The 22,636-nt window shown below is 48.5% G+C and overlaps 1 protein-coding gene across 18 annotated transcripts in view; it reads left to right on the forward strand.

Annotated features, from left to right (window-relative positions):
* The window catches only part of C29H10orf90 (chromosome 29 C10orf90 homolog), a 214,542-nt gene extending 201,154 nt beyond the window's left edge, over positions 1-13,388 (forward strand). For 11 of the 18 annotated variants that reach the window (XR_012020427.1, XR_012020423.1, XR_012020419.1 and 8 more), the window contains 4 exons: positions 8,922-8,985; positions 9,306-9,622; positions 12,276-12,375; positions 12,465-12,587. Coding sequence is in view for 7 of the 18 variants with exons in the window: in XM_072804904.1 (XP_072661005.1) it covers positions 8,922-8,985; positions 12,276-12,375; positions 12,465-12,503 (203 nt within the window). In the remaining 11 variants the exon portion in view is untranslated. Of the gene's footprint in view, positions 1-8,921; positions 8,986-9,305; positions 9,623-12,275; positions 12,376-12,464 lie in introns of those variants that run through there. The other 7 variants (XM_072804901.1, XM_072804904.1, XM_072804897.1 and 4 more) reach the window with 3 other exon arrangements.
* Positions 13,389-22,636: the final 9,248 nt, after the last annotated feature.

The following is a 22,636-nucleotide window of genomic DNA, read 5'->3' on the forward strand; positions in this document are numbered from 1 at the left end:
CACTACCTGGCTCCCAGGGGCCTGGGGGTTGGTCCCTAACTTGGAATGTTTCAGAATTAGTCATCGCTTCTGCCTAATAGGATGAGTGAGGGGCGGGATGAACAGAGAGCGTCAGGTGTAGGCAGCGCCTCTGTAGCCTGTAGGTGCTCCATCAGCGGCGCCCTCACCACCGCCTGCTGACCAGGGTGTGGCTCCGGCCTGTTCCCGCTGCAGCCCCGCAGCCTGGGAGTCCAGCCCAGAGCCCCCCCTGGATTTCATCCCGACCCCATGACCTGGGCCCCTCCTGGCCTGACTCTGCCCACCCCCCACACTTCCCAGTTGGTGTCCTTAGCTGTCTGTCCTTGCATCAGAGTCCCGGAAGCACCTAAGAGAAGCCTTGTCTGTCTCTCCTTGTCTCTGCCATATAAAATGTTGCCTCACCTCACTGGCCCTGCCTAAGTCCAGCATCTTCCTTCACCTCTTACTCCCAAGGCCCTTCCTTCTGGTTCCCGTAATGCCTGACCTGCATGGTCATGGGAGCCCCGCCGTGCTCTCACGCAGTCCTGGCTGCTTCTGTCTCTCTGCTCTCTGCCTATCGGGATCCTCCTGGTGACCCACACACAGTGTCCCCCTAACCTGCAAATGCCTAGAAAACCCATGAGGCATGTCCCCTCCTTCCATGAAGCTCTCCCTGATATTCCCATCCCTTCCCCTGCCCCACCCCATCCTGCCTTGTGAGGGCTCATGGCTCTTGTATGTCTCTGGATCCCCAACCTTCTTACCTTCTCCACCCTGGCTTACGGTCAGGTGGGGATGCTAGTAAAGCTCCCCCTAGACGGTAAGCGCCGACGGGCACACCCCGCACTGAGTCACTCTGGGCTGCTCTGCTGCATGTAGCAAAACAGACTGAATTCATCTGAATTGCATTATCCACACTTCCCAAGGTGATCCAAGTCAGAGCCATTCAGATCACGGACCAGTAGAGGAACGGAATTCTCTGGAAGGCACCGCAGAATTCCTCCTCCAGCAGATCTGCCTTCACTGATGATCTTGGCCAGAGCAAAGTATTAAAATGAATTTGCATTCCCAGAGCGTCGAGCTGGAGAAACGACCCAGCAGATATGAGATGGCAGGGAAGTCATCGCAGTCATAAAAATGTGCTGTTCATCATGCAGCTAAGCTGAGCCCCGGCCGCATGGTCCACGGCTGGTCCGCCTGGTCTGATCTCGCGAATGTTCTCCCATAAAACATCTGAATAAATATTTGGGGGGGGAGTAGTTCTCCCAATATTACTCACAAAGGAATTTTTAAATGTGCTTATCAGATAAAAGTCATTGTTACTTCATCAGTTCTGCAAAGAAAACAAGCAGCTCGGTTTAGCTAAGAGACTGTTTCCCTGATTCAAAGATCTTTCCAAGTGCGCTATTATGGTGTCCTTCACAGGCCGATGATAAAGGTGTTGTGTTTCTTTTTAAGAAACGTGGGAGAAAAAGACCAATTTACGTCTGTCGGTTAGAAGGACAGTGCTGTTTCCAATGAAAATAGTTCAAGGTGGAAACAGGAATTACAGAGCGGTAAGGAAAAAAAAAAATCACTTTATGGGAGATTCCTTTTCCCAATTGTCTGGATTTTATTTTCCAAATGATTTTCCTTTTATCTCACGATGCAGTTTAGTAGTAAACCTTGCAGTGACACTGAGTATATAAATCTACTTGGCAATGGGAAGGAAAGTTTATTCATCATCTGTAAATCACCATATTTTGTGGTTCCCTAAAAAATGCTGGCAAACCCTGGAATTGGAGCAAACAATGACTCTCATATCAACAGTTAATCTTTCAGACTTTCACTAACTGTTGCTGTTTTACAGTGAAGTGTGTGATTTGAGCCATTGTTAAAGTCCCTTTAAATGAGTAATTTAAACTTGCCGTTGAACACACACACTTTTAAGGGAAATGTGGGGAAAGTAGAGCAGATTTTCTTTTTAAGATAGATTAATTGCTATGCTGTAGGTATAAACACTAACTTTGAAAACTGATGATTATGACTGTCAAAGGCACCCATAAGTTGTGCAACAATGAAGACTGCTTACATTTGTTTCACCTTGTTTCCCCTATACTTTTCCAACCTTGGAAATGCTTTTATCCAATTCTCGAGAGTCCACTTTGGAAATACCGCTCTAGGACTCTCTGCTTATGGAACTATCTACCGTGCTTTGCTAAGGAAACCCCACCTCCTGGAGTTTAAGTCTTCCATTTCCCACAGAAACCTGGGATTGTGGAATGGAGGTCTTACTCTCCTTACTTGTATCCTTTGGTCTAGCAGTGCCAGGAAGCAAGGGTTGAGGGCCCTGGCGGCCTCTGGGCTGTAGAGTTTGGTGCCACCTTCACGGTCTGGGGTCTGCTTTGCCTCATTGGAAGCTTATCCATTGACAGGCTCTGTCTAGACCTGTCTCCATGTAGGTTCCTCCGGCACCCGTAACCATGCCATCATGCTGGTACCCAGCACAAAGTCCATCAGAGGAAAGGAGCCAGTCATAGTCCCTTTGGAAAGTATTTCACAAATGTGACTCTAAAATAATGGCAAGAGTGGGCGTTATCTATACCAAGAGCTTAAGTAGGAGTGATGCAGAGGAGAGGTAACCATTGATACAGGCTTGCCTTCCTCTGCGGTCCTCGTGGCTTTCATGAGAGCCAGCAGAGAGCCTTGGGCCCCTTCATCGTTTGCTGGGCCTTTGAGGAATAACCAGATAATACATAGAAATATTAACATTTGTTGTCTTTGGCCATAGGGATGGAGCATGGATGGAAAGGAGCAAGGGTGTTGGGAGGATGAGGAAGCAGAGTAGAAAAAATCCATCCCCCACTTTGTCACTAAGGAGTCAGGGCCACTTGGGAAGAGAGCTGGCCTGGCAGGAGCTATAAGCCAAGTCTGGAATCACATAGCAAAAGACCCTGAAGGAGCAGGGAGGGAGGTGGGGGGACTTGGCTGGCTGCTCTTGGTCCAAGCACAGGATAAAACCAGGGATGGCATGAAGACTCCACTTCTTTCCACAAATGTTCTTCGTAGACATGTTGGCCTTGGGGATCTGGTTCCTCTCGCTGGGGGAGCTGAAGTTACGGCCCCTGGGCCCCACCAAGGGCTTTCCCATTATGAAGATTTGCGGGGAGTCTCATGGGCTGCTGGTGGTGTTGGCGGGCTGTTGTCACTACCAGCATCCCTGCCCGGCTCTCTGCCCCAGGACAAAACTCTGCGCGGGGACTGAGCTCTCCGCCAACAGACCGAGTGACTTGTGTAACCAGCGGACTTCATACCTTAGTACCTGCGGAGAGAAGTCGGCATCCCTGGAGACCTCTGGTGTATCCTTGAGCTCTTGATGCTGCGTCCCTTCTCCGGAAGGATGGGAGAGCCTCGCTGCGTTTTCCAGCTCTGACATCAGCCCCTCTCTGGTGTAGCTGGGTGGTAATTGAGCCGAGCATCATTTGCATGTCAGTGCCAGCATCTGTGCAGCCGCCACCACCTTCCAGGGCCCGGAGCAGCCTGCCTACCCTGTGGAACTGCCATTCAGAGCAGGATTCCACCGAAGGCCAGAAATGATCTGAGAAAAATGAGAATGTTTATCCAGCACAGGATTTTATCATCGCAAGAGCACTTCGGAGGCAAGGCACTGAAATATCTTTCCACTCGCCTTTGTGCGGTGCCGTGTGTACCATTTAATTTCGGGAGGCTAATTAGCCCAAGCTAGACCACTCCGCTGTTGCCTGTGTCAGGCAGATTAGAGGTGCCACCAAAGTGAGCTGAATAGAAATGATGTGCAAGGGACTGCATTTAACTCTTGAAAGCCATGATGTAAGCACTCTGGCCGAAAGGATGGCCAGCTGCTCAATGGCCTTGTGATCTCAGAAAGCACAGATACTGGGGTCCTTTGTTAGGGAAAATCTGTCAGAGAACCGCCCCCCCCCAAAACCCGCACCCCATCTGCATTCTTTTTCGATAGACCCAATGTTTCACAGAAGATGCCGAGAGGTGTAGACTTGGTATGGACACTCCAAAGTGGTTTATTGGCTCTATGCTGGATTCTCTCCAACAGGCATCTCTTGGTTTTGGGGGTTTCTCAGGTAGGGGGTGCAAGGACCTGAAGGATTCTTCAAAGTGCTCAGGGTGACTGCAGAGAACAAGCTCCTGGGAGGGAGCTGTAGTAATAAATCCAGTGTGAACTTGATTATCATTTAGATTACTTGCTCAATAGGGAAAAGGAAGCTTTGCAGTCAGAGCCATAGATAGGGCCCCGTATGGAGGGAGAACCACCCCAGGCCCATAAACAACCAATCATGCTGGCGACTGGCTGATCCTTGCTGCCTCCTGGCGATACAAGGTGAAGGCCACCTGTCCCCTTGTGTGTGTGTGTGCGTGTTCACACACGTAGGAGGCGAGGGTTATTAATAAACACGTGTGTTTACAGAGACCGATGGGGTATCAGGACTCAGCTCTTACTCCGCGGCCCCCCCTCCCCCCCCCCCCCGAGCAGCCTCAGGGGCACCAAGATCTTGGTAGCTTGTTACTGGCCAACTTTGAAACAGGCAAGGGGTTAAGTGTGTCTGGCCTTGCCAAATTAAATTATCAACAGGCCCCCTGGCTTCGATACAAGAATGAGCCAGACACAACAGATTCGGGGTTGGGGGGGCAGGGGAGAAAGGATTTTCCAGAAATACAGAAATGGGCAATTTACCTTAGAAATTTTATTGAAAAAACTGAAAACAAACCCCAAACCTCCTCTCTTTGAGTGTTAATGAAAGGTAAATACAACCAGGGTTCTCCTCGCTCCCTATCAGTGAATTGCAATAACAACGCTTCAAGGAAAATCCATAAACGGCCAATAAGCAGGCTGCAAATTGTTCTCACCAGTCACTTTAATTTCATAAAGGCAGAATTTCATTCAAAGAGAATTGATAGAGGCGGTTTTGCGGTATTTTTTTTTTTTTTTAAACAAAGCGCATGCAGGGTGGTTTCCATTCTACGAAGTGAGGCCCCCAGTGGATCCTGTCGCACGGGGGCTTGAAGAACCGACTCTTGCTGCACACAGGTCCCCGTGGTTCTGCGACATCCCCCCACCACCCCCTGGGCCACCCTTCCTCCCCCCACTGTCAGCGTCAGCTTTTTTTTTTATTTGTTTTTATTGAAGGTCGATTTGCCATACTAAGATTCAGCTCTGCTTTCTCCTCCTGCCAAGCCCCCCCAGCCCTGCTCTTGCCCCCAAGGGCTGCCCACTCCCCCAGGAGCCCTCCGCCCCATGCAGACAACATTGGTCCCGGCTCCCAAAGACCTTATTTTTCTGGCTCTCACCCTGGGCTTTAAGCCCTTGGTCTTAGTGACCTTCGTGTCTCTACTGCATAGCACCAAAGGGGTGGAAGCCTAGCAGGCATCTGGTGAACAGTTGCTCCAGCCCACAGTCTGGAAGTCGTCCCCATCCTCTCCCAGCTCACCACTCGCTTCGCCCACGGGCAGTGTCGGTGAAGCCAGAGCCCACCAACTTCGCCCTCGGAGCACTGCCCTCTCTAGCTCCCCCTCCAGGTGCCTGATTCCTTCCCCAGGGCCTGTCTGTGGCTCCTCCATCTGAGTTTGTTTATGAACAGCCGCTGGCCAGCTTTTACCAACACTAATCAGATCTCCTGGTTAGAACCCCACGTGGTTCTCCATCTCGCTCACTTTTTTTTTATTTTTTTCATTTATTCATGAGAGACACAGAGAGAGGCAGAGACACAGGCAGAGGGAGAAGCAGGCTCCTTGCGGGGAGCCCGATGTGGGACTCGATCCCAGGATCCCGGGATCTGGCCCTGAGCTAAAGGCAGACATTTAAATGCTGAGCCACCCAGGTGCCCCCCCACCTTTTAAAAATGTTTATCTCTCTCTCACTTTGAAGAAATACTCCTTACCAGGCTTGCAAAGCTGGCTTACAAAACCCAGTACAGGTGGTTCCCAGTTTGGGTGCACAGTAGCATAGTCTAGAGATTTTGGTTTACATTTCCAGTGCCCACGCTCGGGCATGGTGCTCACAGTCCCCGGGGGGCTCTCAGTAGGTGTGCCGGGCAGGGGGGTGGGTAGTGGTGCTGTCTTTGATCTTGTGTCACCTGCTGGCCTGACTTTGCCTCATCCTCGAGCCCTCCCTCCCTCACACTGCATCCATTGTGGCCCTCGCTGGTTCTCCCCACTGACCCCCTTCTCCCAGAGCCTCCCACAGCTGGTCCTATGTTCATCTGGGTTCTGGTTTCAATATCTCTTCCCCCCACTGCCCCAACCCCCCTTTACCATGTGATCACGTTTCATTTCCTTCCGATCACTTGCCTGATACTTTGTGGCTGGTTTGTTAATCATCTAAACACCACACACCCCCCACCCCAACAAATGAGGTTCATGATGGTAGGATCTTACCTTTCTTCTGAGCAACCCCTGGTGATGTAGTAGTTGCTCATTAGATGTAGGAGGGAGGGAGTACAAGAGAAACACATTTGGGGTTGGCCTCATGGGAAGTGGACTGGCATTATCAGGGCTTCCAGTATGTGGGTTCTGCAATACGAGTCGGTGGCAGTGTTCTGAGGTTAAGAGCACGTGTGGACAGGGCTGGATTAATTCGGGCTGAAACCCAGCTCTGCCATTCACTCTTTCACTTCATGAACCTGAACAGGAAACAGCCCTTTGACCTCAGATTTCCCCAATCCTAAAATATGGAAAATCATGAGCAAGTCACAGGGTTGGTATGAAGATCACATAGGGAAGCATCCAGTAAATGCTAGGAGTATTGTTATCAATAATAACAAGGACCCCCCACCACCACCATGTCTGATGTGCCATTTCTCCCCTCTCCTTCCCCCCTCTGAGAGCCAGATAGAGTTCTATGTACTCTGGTGAGGTTGAGAGCCATCAGCAAGCCACTTGCTTTACTTCAAACAACTTCCTTCAGGCGCCCAGAACCCCTGCTTCTCTCTTTGGTCTCTCTATTCATCAGATGGGCTTGGTGGTGTTATGAAACCTTTAAGTCAGCAACTAAGGAGCACTTTCCCAGAGTGTGGGTGGAGCCCACCAGCCCAGGAGGGCCTGGCCGGCTTGGATGCCGGACCTACTTGTTTTGCACCTAATGTGGGCTGCTGGGCCCCGAATTTCAATTCCTGCTGAGGCACAGCAGGCCACGAAGAGCTCAGAAAACAAAACAGTGGAGGTGCCAAAGAGCTCACATTTGCTTTTGTTTCCTCTTGGAAATAAAACCAAAGCCGCTTTGTGATATCAGGTGCTCTAGAGAAATAAACTTAAAAAACAAAACAAAACAAAAAAAACGAATTTCAGAGTACACCACAAACCATTGGATTAAGATTATAAAAAATATCACAGATACGGCTTGTAACATTTGTATTCCTTGGGAGCACCATTATCTGTCTGGGTTGACCGCACCCTAATCTCGAGTCCCTCCTGAGGAATGCTAATCCAGGCTTGACTCTTAATTTTTTTGTAGGGGTTCCTTCTCCTGGCCTGAGTGGGAGTCTTCAAAGTCACACAACCACTTTCCCAAGACCTGGTCGCCTTAAGGTGACACCCCATGTCTTTGGGAAAGTCATCGGGATGTTTCTGAAGCTTTCCTTTCTGGGGCGAAAGCCAAGGGTGGGCGCAATGGTGATGTTGACTGCTTCTTTCTCTCATGCCTTTCCAAACACTGGGGACGTTTCCCCTTAGCTGGGAAAATTCTTCTGATTTTTTTTTTCTTTTGTCTCCTCTCCTATTTCTCTTTGGTATCTTATCTTTGAAGTTAAGTAATGGTGCCATTTTTTTCCACTCATGTTCAATAACTAGACTACAAGCTCAGCCACCCTGTTGTTTCCAGTTTGTAAATCAGTAGCTGTATTTTCTTTCTCTAGAGGGGAGAAATTCATTAGAATTCCTGTCTCTACCCCACCCTCGTGTATATTCGTGGAGAATTCTGCAAGCCCGAGAGGTCTTGCGTGACTCCACAGGAGCGCTGAGTTGGGGGGACAGGCCCCCCATGGAGGAGATTGATAGGAACATGTGAGGTCTTCACTGGGGATCACAGGGAATCCACTTCAACTCTGTGATACTTAACTAGGATGCTGAGGTGTCTGCCTGCTTGTGCTCAGTGGAGGAAGGGACCTGGTCCCCATCCAGGTGTTCCAGGAAGTGTGGCAGCTTCTCAGAGGTACTCCATGCAACACGTACCCCAAGAGGATTTTTGTGTGACAGACTCTTGGCCAGTCTTTAGGGTCAAGAGCCTTGTGGGAGATGGAATTATTGCAGGAGGGTATTCACTATTTTTTTTAAAAAATACATACCACGCTCAAGTGTGCCATCTGTAAGCATCATTGTGATTAGTAATATGGACTTACAATGAAAAACATTCCAGACTCATAGTGATTAGAAGTGGGTAGTCCTGCAGGAGAATGGATGCCAAGGTTGAGTGTCCCTGACCGAGGGCCCCGGTTGTGAGTGTCCACTCCTGCTCTCAAAATGCTCTAGTGATAGCAGGGAGATGTCCTTGTCCTTCGAGACAAGAGCCTAGTGTGGAGATCTTTCACCTGATACCCAGGGCCCTGAACCCAGGGTGACACTTAAGCACATTTTTGTGCCACCTTGGCGCTGCCCCCCCTGCACACCGAGACTATTGCTATCTGAGCATATGCAAGGGTCACTGTCTGCAAAGTATGTTAGATGCTAACCTTGTGCTTCATGACTGTATTTATTGGCAAGACCAATCTATTGGTTGTCCATTTTAATATAACCGTTTACGGTGTCTGAGTGTCTGCTATGTCGTGCAGTATCTGCAGCAGGGCGGGGCTTAGACTGAGGATCAGTAGCAAAGTGTTTACTGAGTCCACTGTAGTGTTTCTCTAGAATGTGCCGTATCCATACCTTCCAAAATTAATCCTCTTTCTCTTTCATTCCAGATAACTTGTTCAAACCCAAAGAAAGGTACATTTCAGAGAAGGAGATGCACATGCGATCTAAAAGGTACTTGGTTATTATGTGAGATCGAAAAATGTGGGGTGAGGCGGGGGAGGGTGTCTGATGCGTCCAGGCGCTGTCCAGAGGAGTCACTATTTCCAGGTCCAACTTTAATGTCTTGAGGTCTTCTTGGCCGTGAGTTTGAAAAGCTGGCTAAGAGAAGTATAGTTGTCCAATTGCACCTCTGAATGTTAATGCCGTTCTTGGAAAAGCCTTAGGAAAGCGGTGGGTCTTGGATTCTGAACTGGTCCAGTAATTGGTCTCTAAGAGATCCCCAGACTCGTAATGGGAATGCTTCTGCACACGTTCATCGTCTCTGTGGGCAGGTGCTGTGTGTCGCCGTGCACCTTTGAAGGTGATTTTATGAGGAGAGAGGCGGTTTCTCCTGAGGGCCTTGACAGTAGCAGAGCCTGCAAGAAGAGAGTCCAGACTTGGAAGCCCGTGGCACATGGGAGCCAGCAAAGCCACCGCGGGCCACACGCTGGCCTTCCTGACGCTGCATCCCCAGCGGGCCTGGTGGCCCTGCTGGTGCAAACTCCCCTGTTCTGCTTGGCTGCTTGCAATTCCAGACCCCCACAATTTCACCAGCCTGATGCACACAAAGGCGGCCATTCTCTCTGAGCCCTGGCCTCCTACCCAAAAGGCAAGAACTCAGCAGTGTTGGCCAAGTTCATGCAAGTAAAATGTCATTTGTTTATAGTAAAGTATCTAGCACTGGGACGCACTCTAATAATTACACCCAATTGATAGTGAGCTTAGGAAAACCGCTGAAATAGGAAGAATATATTTCTCCACAGTCCAGGCACAAAAAAATCTCTGCTTTTAGCATGACCAAATTGTTTCCATGATAATTGGCCAACTTTGATCATCTGCAGTGTGTGTGTGGGGGGGCTTTGTAAGTCAAAGAGTGGAAGTGACAAGAAGGGGAGCATCCTATTAGCCATCTGATTCACGGATTCACAGCGTTCTAACTGGGGGTGCTGAGGGGCCACCGGGTTTTCAGACTTGCTGTTTGAAAAGTGCAGAGTTGTGTTCTTTTTTTCAATTTTGTGAGAAAATTCAGCTGAGTCTTCCCGTCCTGGTCCCTAAACCCAAAGCTGCTATTTCAGAGCCTTGCAATGAAAATGCTAGATCTCAAAGCAGCATTCAGGGTCGACAGGATGGCCCTGTGGCTTTCCAGAAGAGGAAACCAAGGCTCAGGGAGGATGCAGGAGCTAGGTTATGGGGCATGCCCTGGATGGAGTCTGTACTTGGGTTTTCACTACGTCCTGGGTGGGCTCTGACCCCGGCTCTCAGACTTCACTCACCCACAATCACACTGGACCTTTCTTTTCTTTTGTATTCTTTGTCTTTAGTTGTATTGTTAAATCACATTTTCATTTTAAAAACTCAAACAGTAGAGAAAAAGCTGAAGTCTAAGTCCACTGTCTTCCCCTCCTACCTCCTACCCCACTTCCCTGAGCCCAATCCTTTCCCCAGAGACCCACAGTTATCACCTTCTGTGTATTCTTCTTGGCCTTTCTCTCTGCTTGGAAATTGACTTTTATTTGTACATCTACAATTATCTAACTTTAAATCATAAATGGGGTCATACCATATAAATTATTTTCCCATAGCTTACTTTTTTGCTTTATAATATGTGAGTTCTTTCTGTGTCAAAAGATACAGGCATAGATGATTTTTCTCATTGGTTCTCACTATCTGCTGAGTGGGGCATGGTATGGATGTACCATAATTTATTTAGGAACCCCTTTTAACAAAATACTACATCAGACACTCCAGGAGTGACACCTGGGAATTTTTATCTTAAGCTGCCCACAAGATTCAGATGGTTCGTATCCAGAAGACGGCCTTCTGCATCTGAAGGGATTTCCACTGGAGCTTTGGGACATTCAGCTTTCCTACTGATTCCTTATCGTCTACGTCCCTGGCCCTTTCCAGAATAGTTCCTGGACATGGAAACTGTGTGTGTTTATTTACTCATTCACACCATATCAGTGGAACAAGCATTTCCCAGACACTTTATGCTCCATGGTTGGGGGAGAGCGGTGCATAGAGAGAGTCCGAGCTTCGAATCCCAGCCCACCTTTAGCCAGCTGAGGGACTTTACACGAGTCTCCCATCCTCGCTGGGGCTTGCCTTCCTCAATATACTCCTAACTCTGGGAAACAAACAAAGGGCTGCAGAAGAGGAGGTGGGGGGGGGATGGGGTAACTGGGTGACGGGCACTGAGGAGGACACTTGATGGGATGAGCCCTGGGTGTTATACTATATGCCGGCAAATTGAGCTTAAATTTAAAGAAAGGGGGAAAATGCGGGGAAAAATCATACTCTGGAGGACACAACATGCCTCTTTGAACTGTTGTGAGGATTGAGAACATATATGCCAGGTGATTAGCCTCATGCTCAGTAACCAGGATAAGGTCAGCTGCTAATATTGTCATCAGTAATGTTTTTATTCATTGTTAGTTATTATTTTAACCATAGAACCTATTAAACAAATTTTGTCTGGCTTTCAGACGTGAGAGAAAATGAAAAAAAAAAAAAAAAGTGTTTATCCGAGTGCCATGTATACAGCAATCCCAGAGCTCAGCTGCAGTCCTTCTACTGTGGGTTCTTGCAGAAATATCCTTTGGCGTCTGTACACAAACAGTTTCCGTTAAGAGGTAGGAAAGAAAGGTCCAGAAGAAGGTCTCTTGGGCCCTGCTCGTAACTCAGAAACTCTTGATTTTACACCAGGACCAAAACACAATACTTTATGCCTGAGACGTGTCTGGAAGCACTTGAATTGGGAAGGCAACAGGTTAAGAGGGAGACACACATTTACATGTGTGATCTTCCAGGACGGCTCCTGCTACTTCCATTTATTCCCTGCTCCTTTTCTAAGTCACGGGAAAGTGTCCAAAAACTGTGTAGCAAAAAGGTATCTGGGGCAAGTTTACACAGAGTGGCCAAGCGGCGGGTTTGGAATCTCCCACTTTATGCAAGCGAGTCGTTAATTATCTCAGAGAGACTGGAGGGGCAGAGAAGTGACTGCCCCGCGGACAGGTGGCCTCCCCGCTCTGACTGGGGGGGGGGACCCACGGACTGTTGGCGCCGTCACAGCCCCCCCGGCCCATCCTGGGGCCTGTCGGGGCAGCCCTGGGACTCGGCGTCTCGCAGATCCGAGATGGCCCATCCGCAGCTGGCCTTGCCTTTGAAATGGAAGAGCCTGTCGCCAGGACAGGACACAGACCCGCCACAGGCACACACGGTGTCTCGCCACCACTCAGAGGGTTTTTCTGACTCTGTTTCAGAATCTATAATAACTTGCCGGAAGTTAAAAAGAAAAAAGAGGAACAAAAGAAGAGAGTGATCTTACAGAGTAACCGACTCCGCGCTGAGGTCTTCAAAAAGGTAATGGCCCGGCCGCCAGCAGGTGTGACGTGTGTGTGGCGCGCAGATGCTGACCTTGAACCTGACGTGTTTGTCTCCTGCTTCCCTAGCAATTACTGGACCAGCTCCTTCAAAGGAACGCGGTCTAACCACAGGCTGCCCTGCTGACCCGCTACCTGGCCCTGGGATGACTTCAAACGCTGGATCAAGCATTAAACTTAGCATTATCTTCATGATATGAAACACTTACTTTTCTTTTTTTTTTTCCATAAAGAAAAACATAGCTTCCTGAATTGCTTACCCAAACTGCACAGAAACAGTAACCCTTGAGGGAGCGGGTCGGCAGGCCATCAAGGGGTGACCCACGTGATGTGAACCGGTAGGAACAGGCTCCTCATTTTTCCAATTTGGAATTGACCTTTGGCTTCTGATGTTTGCCCCCACCATTCCCACCGAGGCAGAAAGGCCTTACATGGTTCCACGGGCCTAGATCCCAGGGGGTTATTCTTGTTCATCGGATTGTTGGTACCCGCATCTATCCCTTTTTCAGTATCAGTCCCAATTTTTGCCAGTTCAGCCAACTCCAGACTTTGGGTCAGCACCCAGAATGTTTAAAAACTCCCTGGATGTGTGGGCCGCGTGCTGCTGGAAGCTGACCGTGGATGCAAGCAGGTGCTCCATCCGGGACTCGGGAACGTGCATTCTGTTTGTCTGTGACCCCGGGGTGGGCAGGGCCGTCCTCACTACCCCACCCCACTCTGCTTCTCTTCATTGATAGAAAGTCTGTATCCACAGGAGCTAGGGGAGCAGAATCGGTGGGAGAAAAATTATAGGTAACTTCAGTGTTTCCTGCAAAGCCCCCTCTTACCAAAACAAAAGCTGTGTTGCTAAAGGTGGCCTGAGGGCCCCGGCTCTGCCATTTGTTCTTCCAACGTTGACGATGTTCATTATTTATACATGTGTGTTTGGGGAGTTAAGAACTAACTAGTTTTTATCAAAAATGGAAATAAATGCGGTTATTACAAAAATGAGAATGTCGCTCTGCTGTGTATTCTCTGTTATGAGCTGAAGTTGCTGTGGAGGATGCTTGTTGAGAAATGAGATCACGGCCAGTGGGGGCCTCTAACCCACTCCTCTGCCACCTTCTTACCACCACAGCACCCAGGTCAGGAGCCCCTGCCCCCCAAGTCCCTGGAGAGAGAGAGGCCCCGGGTTGTCCCCAGAGAGCAGGGGTGAGAAAACAGGGAAACTGGAGAGCGAGGGTTAGGATCCCAAAGGCCTCTGATCTCACTAGGAATCACCCCAGAATGCGGGGAGGTTGGGGAGACTAAACAGGAGCCCTACTGGCAGCTCTGTCCCCAGACTGGGGATGTCACTCACTTTCCCTCCTTCCAAGGCTGCATACACCGTCCCCTTTCAGGAATGCCTTTCATTTATGTATCTACTGGAAAATTGCTTAAAAATTCAGCCTTTGGGTTCTGTCCTGACACCGTCCCCTCTGCCCTGCCCTCCAGGATGGATTGGTGCTTCGCCTTTTGGGCACATCGTATCAGAACCCGCCGACCAGAGATGATAGAACAACACAGCGGGGAGCAGACTCTGGATTCAGGTCTCAGCTGCTTTGCTCCGCAGTCTGTGCCCCTAGACCAGGTTATCGGTCTGGATCCAATCAGGGGAGAGAAACTACACGGTAGCTTGGCCAGGGATGTGTAATGTATATGACTATTTACCATAACGGAGCTGCAGGAACGAGGGATCGGCCAGCAAGAGGGAGAAGGAACTGCAAAGCATGCAGGTAGGAGCTGCGCAGAAAAGGAGCATCCCTGCCCATAAGGAGCATCCTCTCCTGTCCTGGGCTGAGGCCTAGATAGGATGGAGAGGGAATGGTTGTTGCTCAGCAGGTGATCCTGCTGACAGATCTTGTTGAAAATCCACCCTCTAGAATTTGCTGGAAGCCAGCTGTCTAGGATGCATGTGGAAGCCATGTTACTGCTGCAGGATTGACTGAGGGGGTGCCGGGGAAGCAGCCACCACCTGACCCACAGGAGCCCACAGAGCCGACTGTCCCAGACCTAGGAAGCAGCACCCTTCTGTCCCACAGTGTCTCTGTCTCCTTTACCAACAAAGCTTAGCGTTGTGCCCGCAAGTGGCGGGAAACCATTTAGAGGGCCCAGATCCATCTCAACGGTAGGCAAGAGGGGCAGCTCTGCAAGGGTGAGATCACACCATCAAACACTGGCCCAGCAAGTTCCTTAGCTTTTCTTGTGTTTCTTTACTATCTTCAGAGAGTTTCCAAGCTTTTCCTAACCGGTAACTTAAATCCAGGGCCCAATCATTTCTAGACTGTTCTAGGACACTTGCTAAGAAGTGGGTTGATGTCACTTAGCAACTAAATATCTCAGAATTCCTGCATGCAGCCAACTTCCAAAAGTTGCCAGTGAAGAGTTTACCCCCTTTGTAAAGCGGATGCCAGGTCTTAAAATCTAAATAGTAAGAAAGAGTCAACTTGGGATCGAATGCCCTTAGACATTTCGTAACTAAGGGCCCGGAGGTGGAGTCCGGGTAGGAGTTTGTGATGTCTGGCTCCAGCTGGTCTGTGCTCCGGGGCAGCCAGCTCAGGCCAGGGCTGCAAGTGAAAGTCCTGCTTTCTGCTAAACTGAATTTTTTCCCCTGTTGTTTGTTTTGTGATGCGGATGAGTAAATTTTGGATATCCTGCATTCCCTTTCTGTCTTATTAAGGTTATAACAGAAATATAATAGTGTTAGAATAAATATGGAAGTCAGGTCTTGAAATCTAAGAGACACCCCTTATATCTCTCTCAGGAGCTGGCTGCCCCAGTTGCCTGATTCTCTTCTTAAAATGAGACTTCAGGAAAGACTTCAATGACTTTGAAATCTTAAGTAGACTCTACCTTTGTCACTTCAATAATCAGATTCATCCTGGAGCTGATTTCTTTGCATCTGAGCATATTTGGGTTCTGGCCTTGGAACGGTTCTCCAGCGATCCAGCAGGTAGCAGGAGCCGAAGATGTGCAGCTGACGGTTCGTGAGCTCGAACCCAGCAACATTTGAAATAATTTGAGCCGGACAGCCGGTAACAGGACCGGCCTGTCTCACCGCGGTCTCCATGACTTCATGTCGAAAGAGAAATTCCTATTTTGGTATTTATCCTTTCTGCCAGCTGGTAATGGAATAATGGAAAAACAATTGCCTTGGGTTTTTTTTTTTTTTTTTTTTTTTAAGCCAGCACGGATTGCCAACCAAACTTCCTGGAAGCTGTGTGCTCCCTGAGTGAGTCAGCAAATGCTTGCTCACATGAAAGGAGGCTCTTTGAAAGAACCGTTTGGGAAACGCCAGTGGCTGAAGGGTGGTTGCAAAGGCTCTTGCCTGGGAAGTTCTCCCATTTTGACACCAGGCGTAAGAATCGCCGGCTCTGGACCTGGACCCGTCTCCGATGCCCCACGCTCTGAGATCGAGGCCGGCCAGGTGCGGAAGGATGAGACGATGAGGCCACCCGGCAGGTGGCTGTCCCCAGTGGGGACCCCGGCCTTCTGGGCTAAGGGAGCAGAAACGGGGTGCAGGAATGACTCCCTGGGGCTCTGTGTGAGAGCGTTGGTGGGCACACTGAGAGCAAAGGAAACAATCCGTGGAGTGATTAAAACGAGTCTATCAGCAGAGGCTTGTGCCTCGTGTGCCCTTTCACGGGTAGGTGAGAGCTGCCCGCCGGGGCGGCTGCAGAGCCCCTGGGTGGCTGGCAGTGAGCTGGCCTGGCCCTCACCGGGGACCCACGCAGGCTGGCAACCTCTCTGCATTTCTCCCCTCCTCTGTCTGTCCCGAGCTGCCAGGACATGTCCCCGCTCATCAGGAGAGACGGTTGTCAGAAAACTCCGTGGGATTCCCCGGGCGTCCCCCTTTCTCCTCACAGTCGGGCTGCTGGTCCCCAAGTGCCGGGCTCCTTCCCGCAAATGTTTTCTCCACCTGGAACCTAGCAACAGCCTTGGCAAGCCTCCCCTCCAACCGAGGGGTTTTGTTTCAAGTCTGTCGGCTGCCTCCAGCACAGTTCTGATCCCGAGCCCCCCAGAGACTGTCTGAGGGGGTTGTCTGGGGTGAGTATAGGGGAGGAGGCGCTGAGAAGCATCCATTTCTTCTCGCATCTCTAAGCAGCTGCTCGCGTCCCCATTCTGGATGCTGCGGGCACCTGCCGGGCTGTAGCCAAAGCGTGACTTCAAGCTAAGATCTCTCAGATCTTAGCACATCAGAGGCTGGAAGCGGTGTGTGTGTGTGTGGGGGGGGCAGCCTTTACTTTCCTCTAGGATCTTCAAAAATGCTGGCTTATTCTTCTCCAAGCCTAAGGAGGAAGGGAACCAAGTTTATGGCCTAAACTGCAGAGAAAAACAGTCATGAGTTTCTTTGAGTCTTTTTGATGAAACAGCACCAGGAGGGAGAGATGGAAAAGCGTCTGGGGGATGACTTTGCTGACCTGCCTGACACAGGGCAGCAGCTGGAACTGATGTCAGGGAGAAGGTATTACGACCGTCCCCCGCGTTAAGCACATACCATGTGTCATATCCTTTCATCAAAGCCAACGGGGCTGCTGCTTGCCTGCTGATGTCCGGGAGAGGGGAATGAGGCATCTTTCACTGCTGCCGATTTCTGAGGAAGTAAAGCCACAGTTATGTGTTGTATCCACTGTGGTTCCTTGTGACTCATGTCGTGACACGGATACCAGAGGGGTTTGTGATGACCATTCACGTACCGGTCATGTGTTGCCAAATATGTCCCTTAGCACTGAAATCTACTGAGGGCATGTGCAGAATTTTTTGTGCTTGTTTTGGTTGAAAAGTATACATGAAGGCTGATTAGGGGGATTTAATTATCAGATGCTGACATAATTATAATTCCAAGTCTTGCTCGCTGGGCTGAAACGTTGGTTAAATCAAAATGACAAAGTGATTCAGGGTAGTTTTCTGGGACTTTGGTAGCCTATGACATTTCATTAGCCAGGCGAAGCTTCTCCTCCCCAGCGGATAGCAGATACCTTTTGTGTGGATGCAAATGGTACGTGCAGACATTGATGTTTCTAGCCGGGGATTTGACTCAGATTAAGGGAATATGATGAAGCCTTTTTTCACATTGAGGGGTTTCAACCATAATTCTACATTGGTGATTGAGTGTGGTTCCCCCACTTCCTAGCCTCTGATGCACGAAGTGGTTTCTGATCGATGGGTCATGAGCAGAACAGAAGAGAAACCCGGGACAAAAACCTGCTGAGCCCGGGATTCATGTATCAAAATGTGTTCAAATGTATCAAAAACTAATGGCTGAGAATGTTGTTTTCCTTTTGAGGGCTAACCACATGCCACATGCTTGCCATGTGCTTTATATGGTAGGGGAGGAGAACATTTTTCCTCTCTCTATCCTAGGTTCTCAGTTAAGCCTCATAATAAAGGACAAATTAATAAAAGACGAACAGAAGTTTATTGATATGTGCATCTCATGTCTCACCTATAGACATGAGACAGGCTCAGGGAGGAGTAAGACACAGGGTCACATCTGCTTCCAAGGTCCTCGGAGAGCAAAGGTCCTGTTTTGGACTGAATGTCTGTGTTGCGTCCAGATTCACATGTTGAAGCCCCAGCCCCCTATGGCTGTGTTTGGAGATGAAGCATCTAAGAATGTAATTAAGGCTAAGTGAGGTAAAAAAAAAAAAAAAAAAAAAGGCTAAATGAGGTCATGAGGATGTGGCTCTGATCTGTCAGGATTAACATCCTTTTAAGGCAAGACACTGGAAAGCTTGCACTCTGTCCCTCAAAATGCATAAAGAGGTCATGTGAGCACACGACACAGGGGTGGCTGCCTACAAAAGCCAAGAGCAGAGACCTCAGAGTGAAATGTAGATTGCTGCTACCTGGATCTTGGACTTCCTAGCCTCTGGACTGTGAGCTATTTCTGTTGTGTACATCTCCCAGTCAGTGGTATTCGTGGCAGCCCAAGTAGCCTAAGATAGGACCCTTGCCATCCTCTGCAGCTCACAATGTTCCTTGCCCACTCTACTGGCACCTGCTACCCCAGTCTACAGCCTGTGTGCTCTCTCAGCTTGAGCCTGCCAGTTCTCCATGCTGACTGGGCTCTGCTTCTGCATTCTCAGGCACAGTATATCAGGAACTTCCTGCTGCCTTCCTGCATGCCTCATGGAAAGGCCTAGAAACATGCTGGAGAAGCAAATTAAAGCCCTTCCTCTGTCCAACCTAGAGGAAGTAGATTTCTCCTCTGGGTCATATCCTGGATTTCCTCTGTCCCTGCCACATAATCTCCAGGATCTTGTCCCTTCAGCAGAGTGCTTGATATGCTCATGAAAATCAAGGCGTTTAGAAAGTTCATTCTTCCTGCCCCATAATGCTTGGCTTCAAGACCATTGTCTCATGAAAGATGTCAAGAGAGTGGGCTTTAGGTCTCAAAGCTATTCAGTGGTCTCTCTTCATTTTCTGAGATATCCACCCCCCCCCCTTTTTTTTAAGATTTTATTTATTCATGAGAGACACAGAGAGGCGGAGACTCAGGCAGAGGGAGAAGCAGGCTCCCTGCAGGGAGTCCAATACAAGACTTGACCCCAGGACCCCAGGATCATCACCTGAGCTGAAGGCAGATGTGCAAACACTGAGCCACCCAGGTGCCCTTTTTTGAGTCTGAGTCAAAAATCTACACATTTACAAATCATGTCCACTTCACATTCATTACCCTCAGAATAGTCCTAGCAGGTAGAGGGTAGGTAGGATCTGGACTGGCTTCCTTTGAACAGGAGGTGGACTGCAGTGTGTGACATAAGGAGGGGGGTGGTTAGAGCTTCTAAGATTAGAATAGTATGGTTTCAGATCACTCTTGAAAACCCCTTTGTTACCATCTTGAGGCCAACTAATATTTCTCAGGGAACGCCTGCAACCCGTCACTGTTTCTTCCAAGTCTGAGACAGATCAACTGAGCATCAGGTGGAGAAACTGGCATGTGTAGAAGACTTGCACACAAAAAAGCTTCTTTTAAAGTACTAGAATCCCACTCAGCACTGAGCAGAGGCCATACTTCGAGAAGCAAGGGACCATAGATCCCAGTTCCCATCTGGTCCTCCTGCAGGGTAGGGGCTCAGAGCTCAGAGTAGAAAGATGAACATCCTTGAAGGCTGGTTACATTGCCTCCCCTCTGCCTCCCTGGAGCTGATGTCTGAATTAGGAGAAGTGCACCAGTGTGCTGAGACCCACGGAATAAGCTCCATTCGGCATGAGGGAGTGCAGTCCTCTCGGGGATGGGTGTTACCTTGCCCAGGTTATTCTATGTCAGGGAGCTGGACTGAGGTGGGAGCCAGGCCTGTCGCCCTCCAGAACCCCAAGCTTCTATGTGGTCTATGCTGCACCTATGTGGGTGTGCTGAAGAATGACAACATGCTTTCGGATTTCACTAACATTTTAGGTAACTTTACTGACACAGGGGGAGACTTGTGTCCCCTGAAGGAAAAACTCATCCTCAACCTTCTTCAGGTCTGAAAAATCAACAAAAACAGATTCAAAGGAGACAAGCAGGGTCATTTGTTTGCTATAAATGTTCTGTAACATGGTAGCCATCATTAGGAAATGAACCGTTGAAGAATTGGTTGATGTGTTTTTGAACTAGGTCAGTAGAGGAGCGGACAGTCATGGGAATACATGGTAGGACTACAGGTATGAGCAAAGGGGAGTAAAGACTAGGAAAATTAGCAAGGCCTGCTCACCCAAAGCCCTCTTGGAGTGTCTCCCCTTCTGAGATAAGGATGCTCCTTTCCCCCGGGTAGGGAAGCACCTCTCACAGGAGGGTCTTAGGACGGCTTCAGGGAGAAGGAGGAGTCAGGGAGTCTTCCTTGCACCTGCATTTCTCACATTCCTTCAGCTTAACATATGCTTAAAACATGGTAAGATGTTGTGTTTGGGGACTACATGTTCTGAACTCCATCAGACTTAACATATGGAATAGGATACCTCAAAGCTTCAGGGAAATAAAATTAGAAAATATTTGCCTTGGTTATTTGCATCTTTTGCAGCAAGACATCAGGGGCTACAGAATAAGGAAGACTTAAGTAGGTTTATCATGACATGAGAATAACGGAGTACTGTGATGTTTCACTAGGTTGAGAGCACCCCGGGGGCAGGGGTTATACCACGTTTCTCCTCCTCAGCAACTGGCAGGGAGCCTGGCACCCATGAGTGTCAGGGTGTTCTCATTTCAATGTCACCAGCCAGTTTTTCACTGCATCTGGGCCTCACCAGCTGTTCCACGCTTGTCTCCCTTCTGTGTCTCACTCCATCTGGGAAAGCGAACATTGCGTAAGCTGTCTCTTCAAACTCAAAGGTAATGGAAGAGACAGACCCTTTCCAATTCTGAACAAAAATTGCCGTTAAGTTTAAATCACATTCTGAGTTGAGACGACGTCTGATGTATACACATAATAAGTGCCATTCACATGCTCTGCTTGATGCTTCAAAGCCCTTACTTTGGCATTGACGGTGCTCAGAGCCGTGGCTGAAGTGCATGATGGGTAAGGAGGGGTGGGGGTGCTAGCAGCAGCCTCAGCTAGAAGCAGAATTCTGAACTTTCCAGGTTACATCAATGAAGAAACTTTAGTCTCAACACAAAGTAACAGCAAGTTTTCATCAAATTGTGGGTCCCAACCGCACTGCAATACAAAGCTGTGATTCAAGATTTGAAACTTTCTCCTTCTCCTATAGCATATATGCATTTCTCCAAACACATGTATTATTAATAGCCCCTAAAATATTAACTTCACCTAAAAATGCATTATTAATGACATAATCTGTGCAAAACACACATTGGTTTTTCTCCGGACACTTTATTTAGAAAACCCAAGTTCCCTTTTTCTTGATGTTGGTGCAAGAGACGATTCTTTAGATGTTTATTTGTGATGACCAAGAGAGTTCATGATCGCGTAGTCAAGGAGTCAACACAGAATCAATAATTCTGTCAAAAAAAAGAAAAAAAGCAAGATTTCAAACAAGAGATTGCCCCCACCCCACAAAGCTGGAAAACACAGGGACACCATGGGACCAGTTTGTCTTTAGAAAATGTACTACATGGTTTTAGTTTTCTGTGAACACTTTCTAAAATGAGATCCAAAGTCCTGGAGCCATAAGAAGGCCCAGCACGGTGATTTCGTGGTTGTCTCCATATACGTGCTTAGAGACATCATGAAAAGATCTGTGGTAACAGTCAACTCATTGCCTCGGGCTTATGGACACCACTTTCTGCTTTAAAACAAGGCACTTGCATTGCTGTTTGCAGATGAGCCCTGTATTGCCAGCTCTATGAATTTTCAGAAGTCATTAACGCTAGAAGGTACACATCATAATCCAAATCTCTGAAGGGAGAGAAGGAAGATGTTGACTTCAATCTTTATTTGGTCCTGTTATGGGACTGCCAGGCTCTGGAAAGGCAGCTCATCTCCGCTGCCTTCTGAGCATATTGTCCTGGGAAAGACAGCCCCACATATGGTTTGAATTCAATTAGCCAGATCCTCTGAGAGGCACTAGGGTACCATTTAGGGCATTGCTTCTCGAATTCTCATTTGCAGCCTTTCAAATAATGTTCAAAGTCATTAGACCATAAAGAGTTTTCATTACCCTTCACTTGAGTCAACAGCAACCACGTATTGATTGAGCACCCACTTGGGGTGCTGTGCCAGGGACCGCATGGGTGTCGTAAGAGGGGACGCGGTGCAGAGCACCAATACTTGAGCACGCAAAATGCACACCTTTCTGGCAAAAGCAAAAGAAGGAGCGTTTCTCCAAATATGGAGCTGTAGTAAAAAAACAAAACAAACCCACTTAGATTTGCTGATGCAAGAATGGGAAATTGCTGAATGTCAAATGACACTGTAAACACTGTAAATAGTTGAATAGCAAAGTGGGACAGATGTTTATTTGAACTATGCAGCAGAGGGTGATGTCCTTCAGACAGATGAACGAAGGAAAAACAACATTCAGTACAAATATGGTGGAAGGACATGAACAAATCTTTGGCAGAAGACAGAGAAATGATCAACAAACATGCACAACTGGTAAAGAACACTAGCATCCAAAGAAATGAATTAAAATAATGAAATGTTTCAAACTATCAAATTTTCTCGTGGTTTTTTTTTTTTCTTTTTTAAGCGTGAAAGAAAACTGTAGTAAAATGCACAGGAAGCCCTATGAGATTGAGGTGTGGGCCATTGCCTCTTGGGCCCTGCTCAGTTTTAAGATAT

Source organism: Canis lupus, chromosome 29 (genome assembly GCF_048164855.1).
Source record: "Canis lupus baileyi chromosome 29, mCanLup2.hap1, whole genome shotgun sequence".
NCBI lineage: Eukaryota > Metazoa > Chordata > Mammalia > Carnivora > Canidae > Canis > Canis lupus.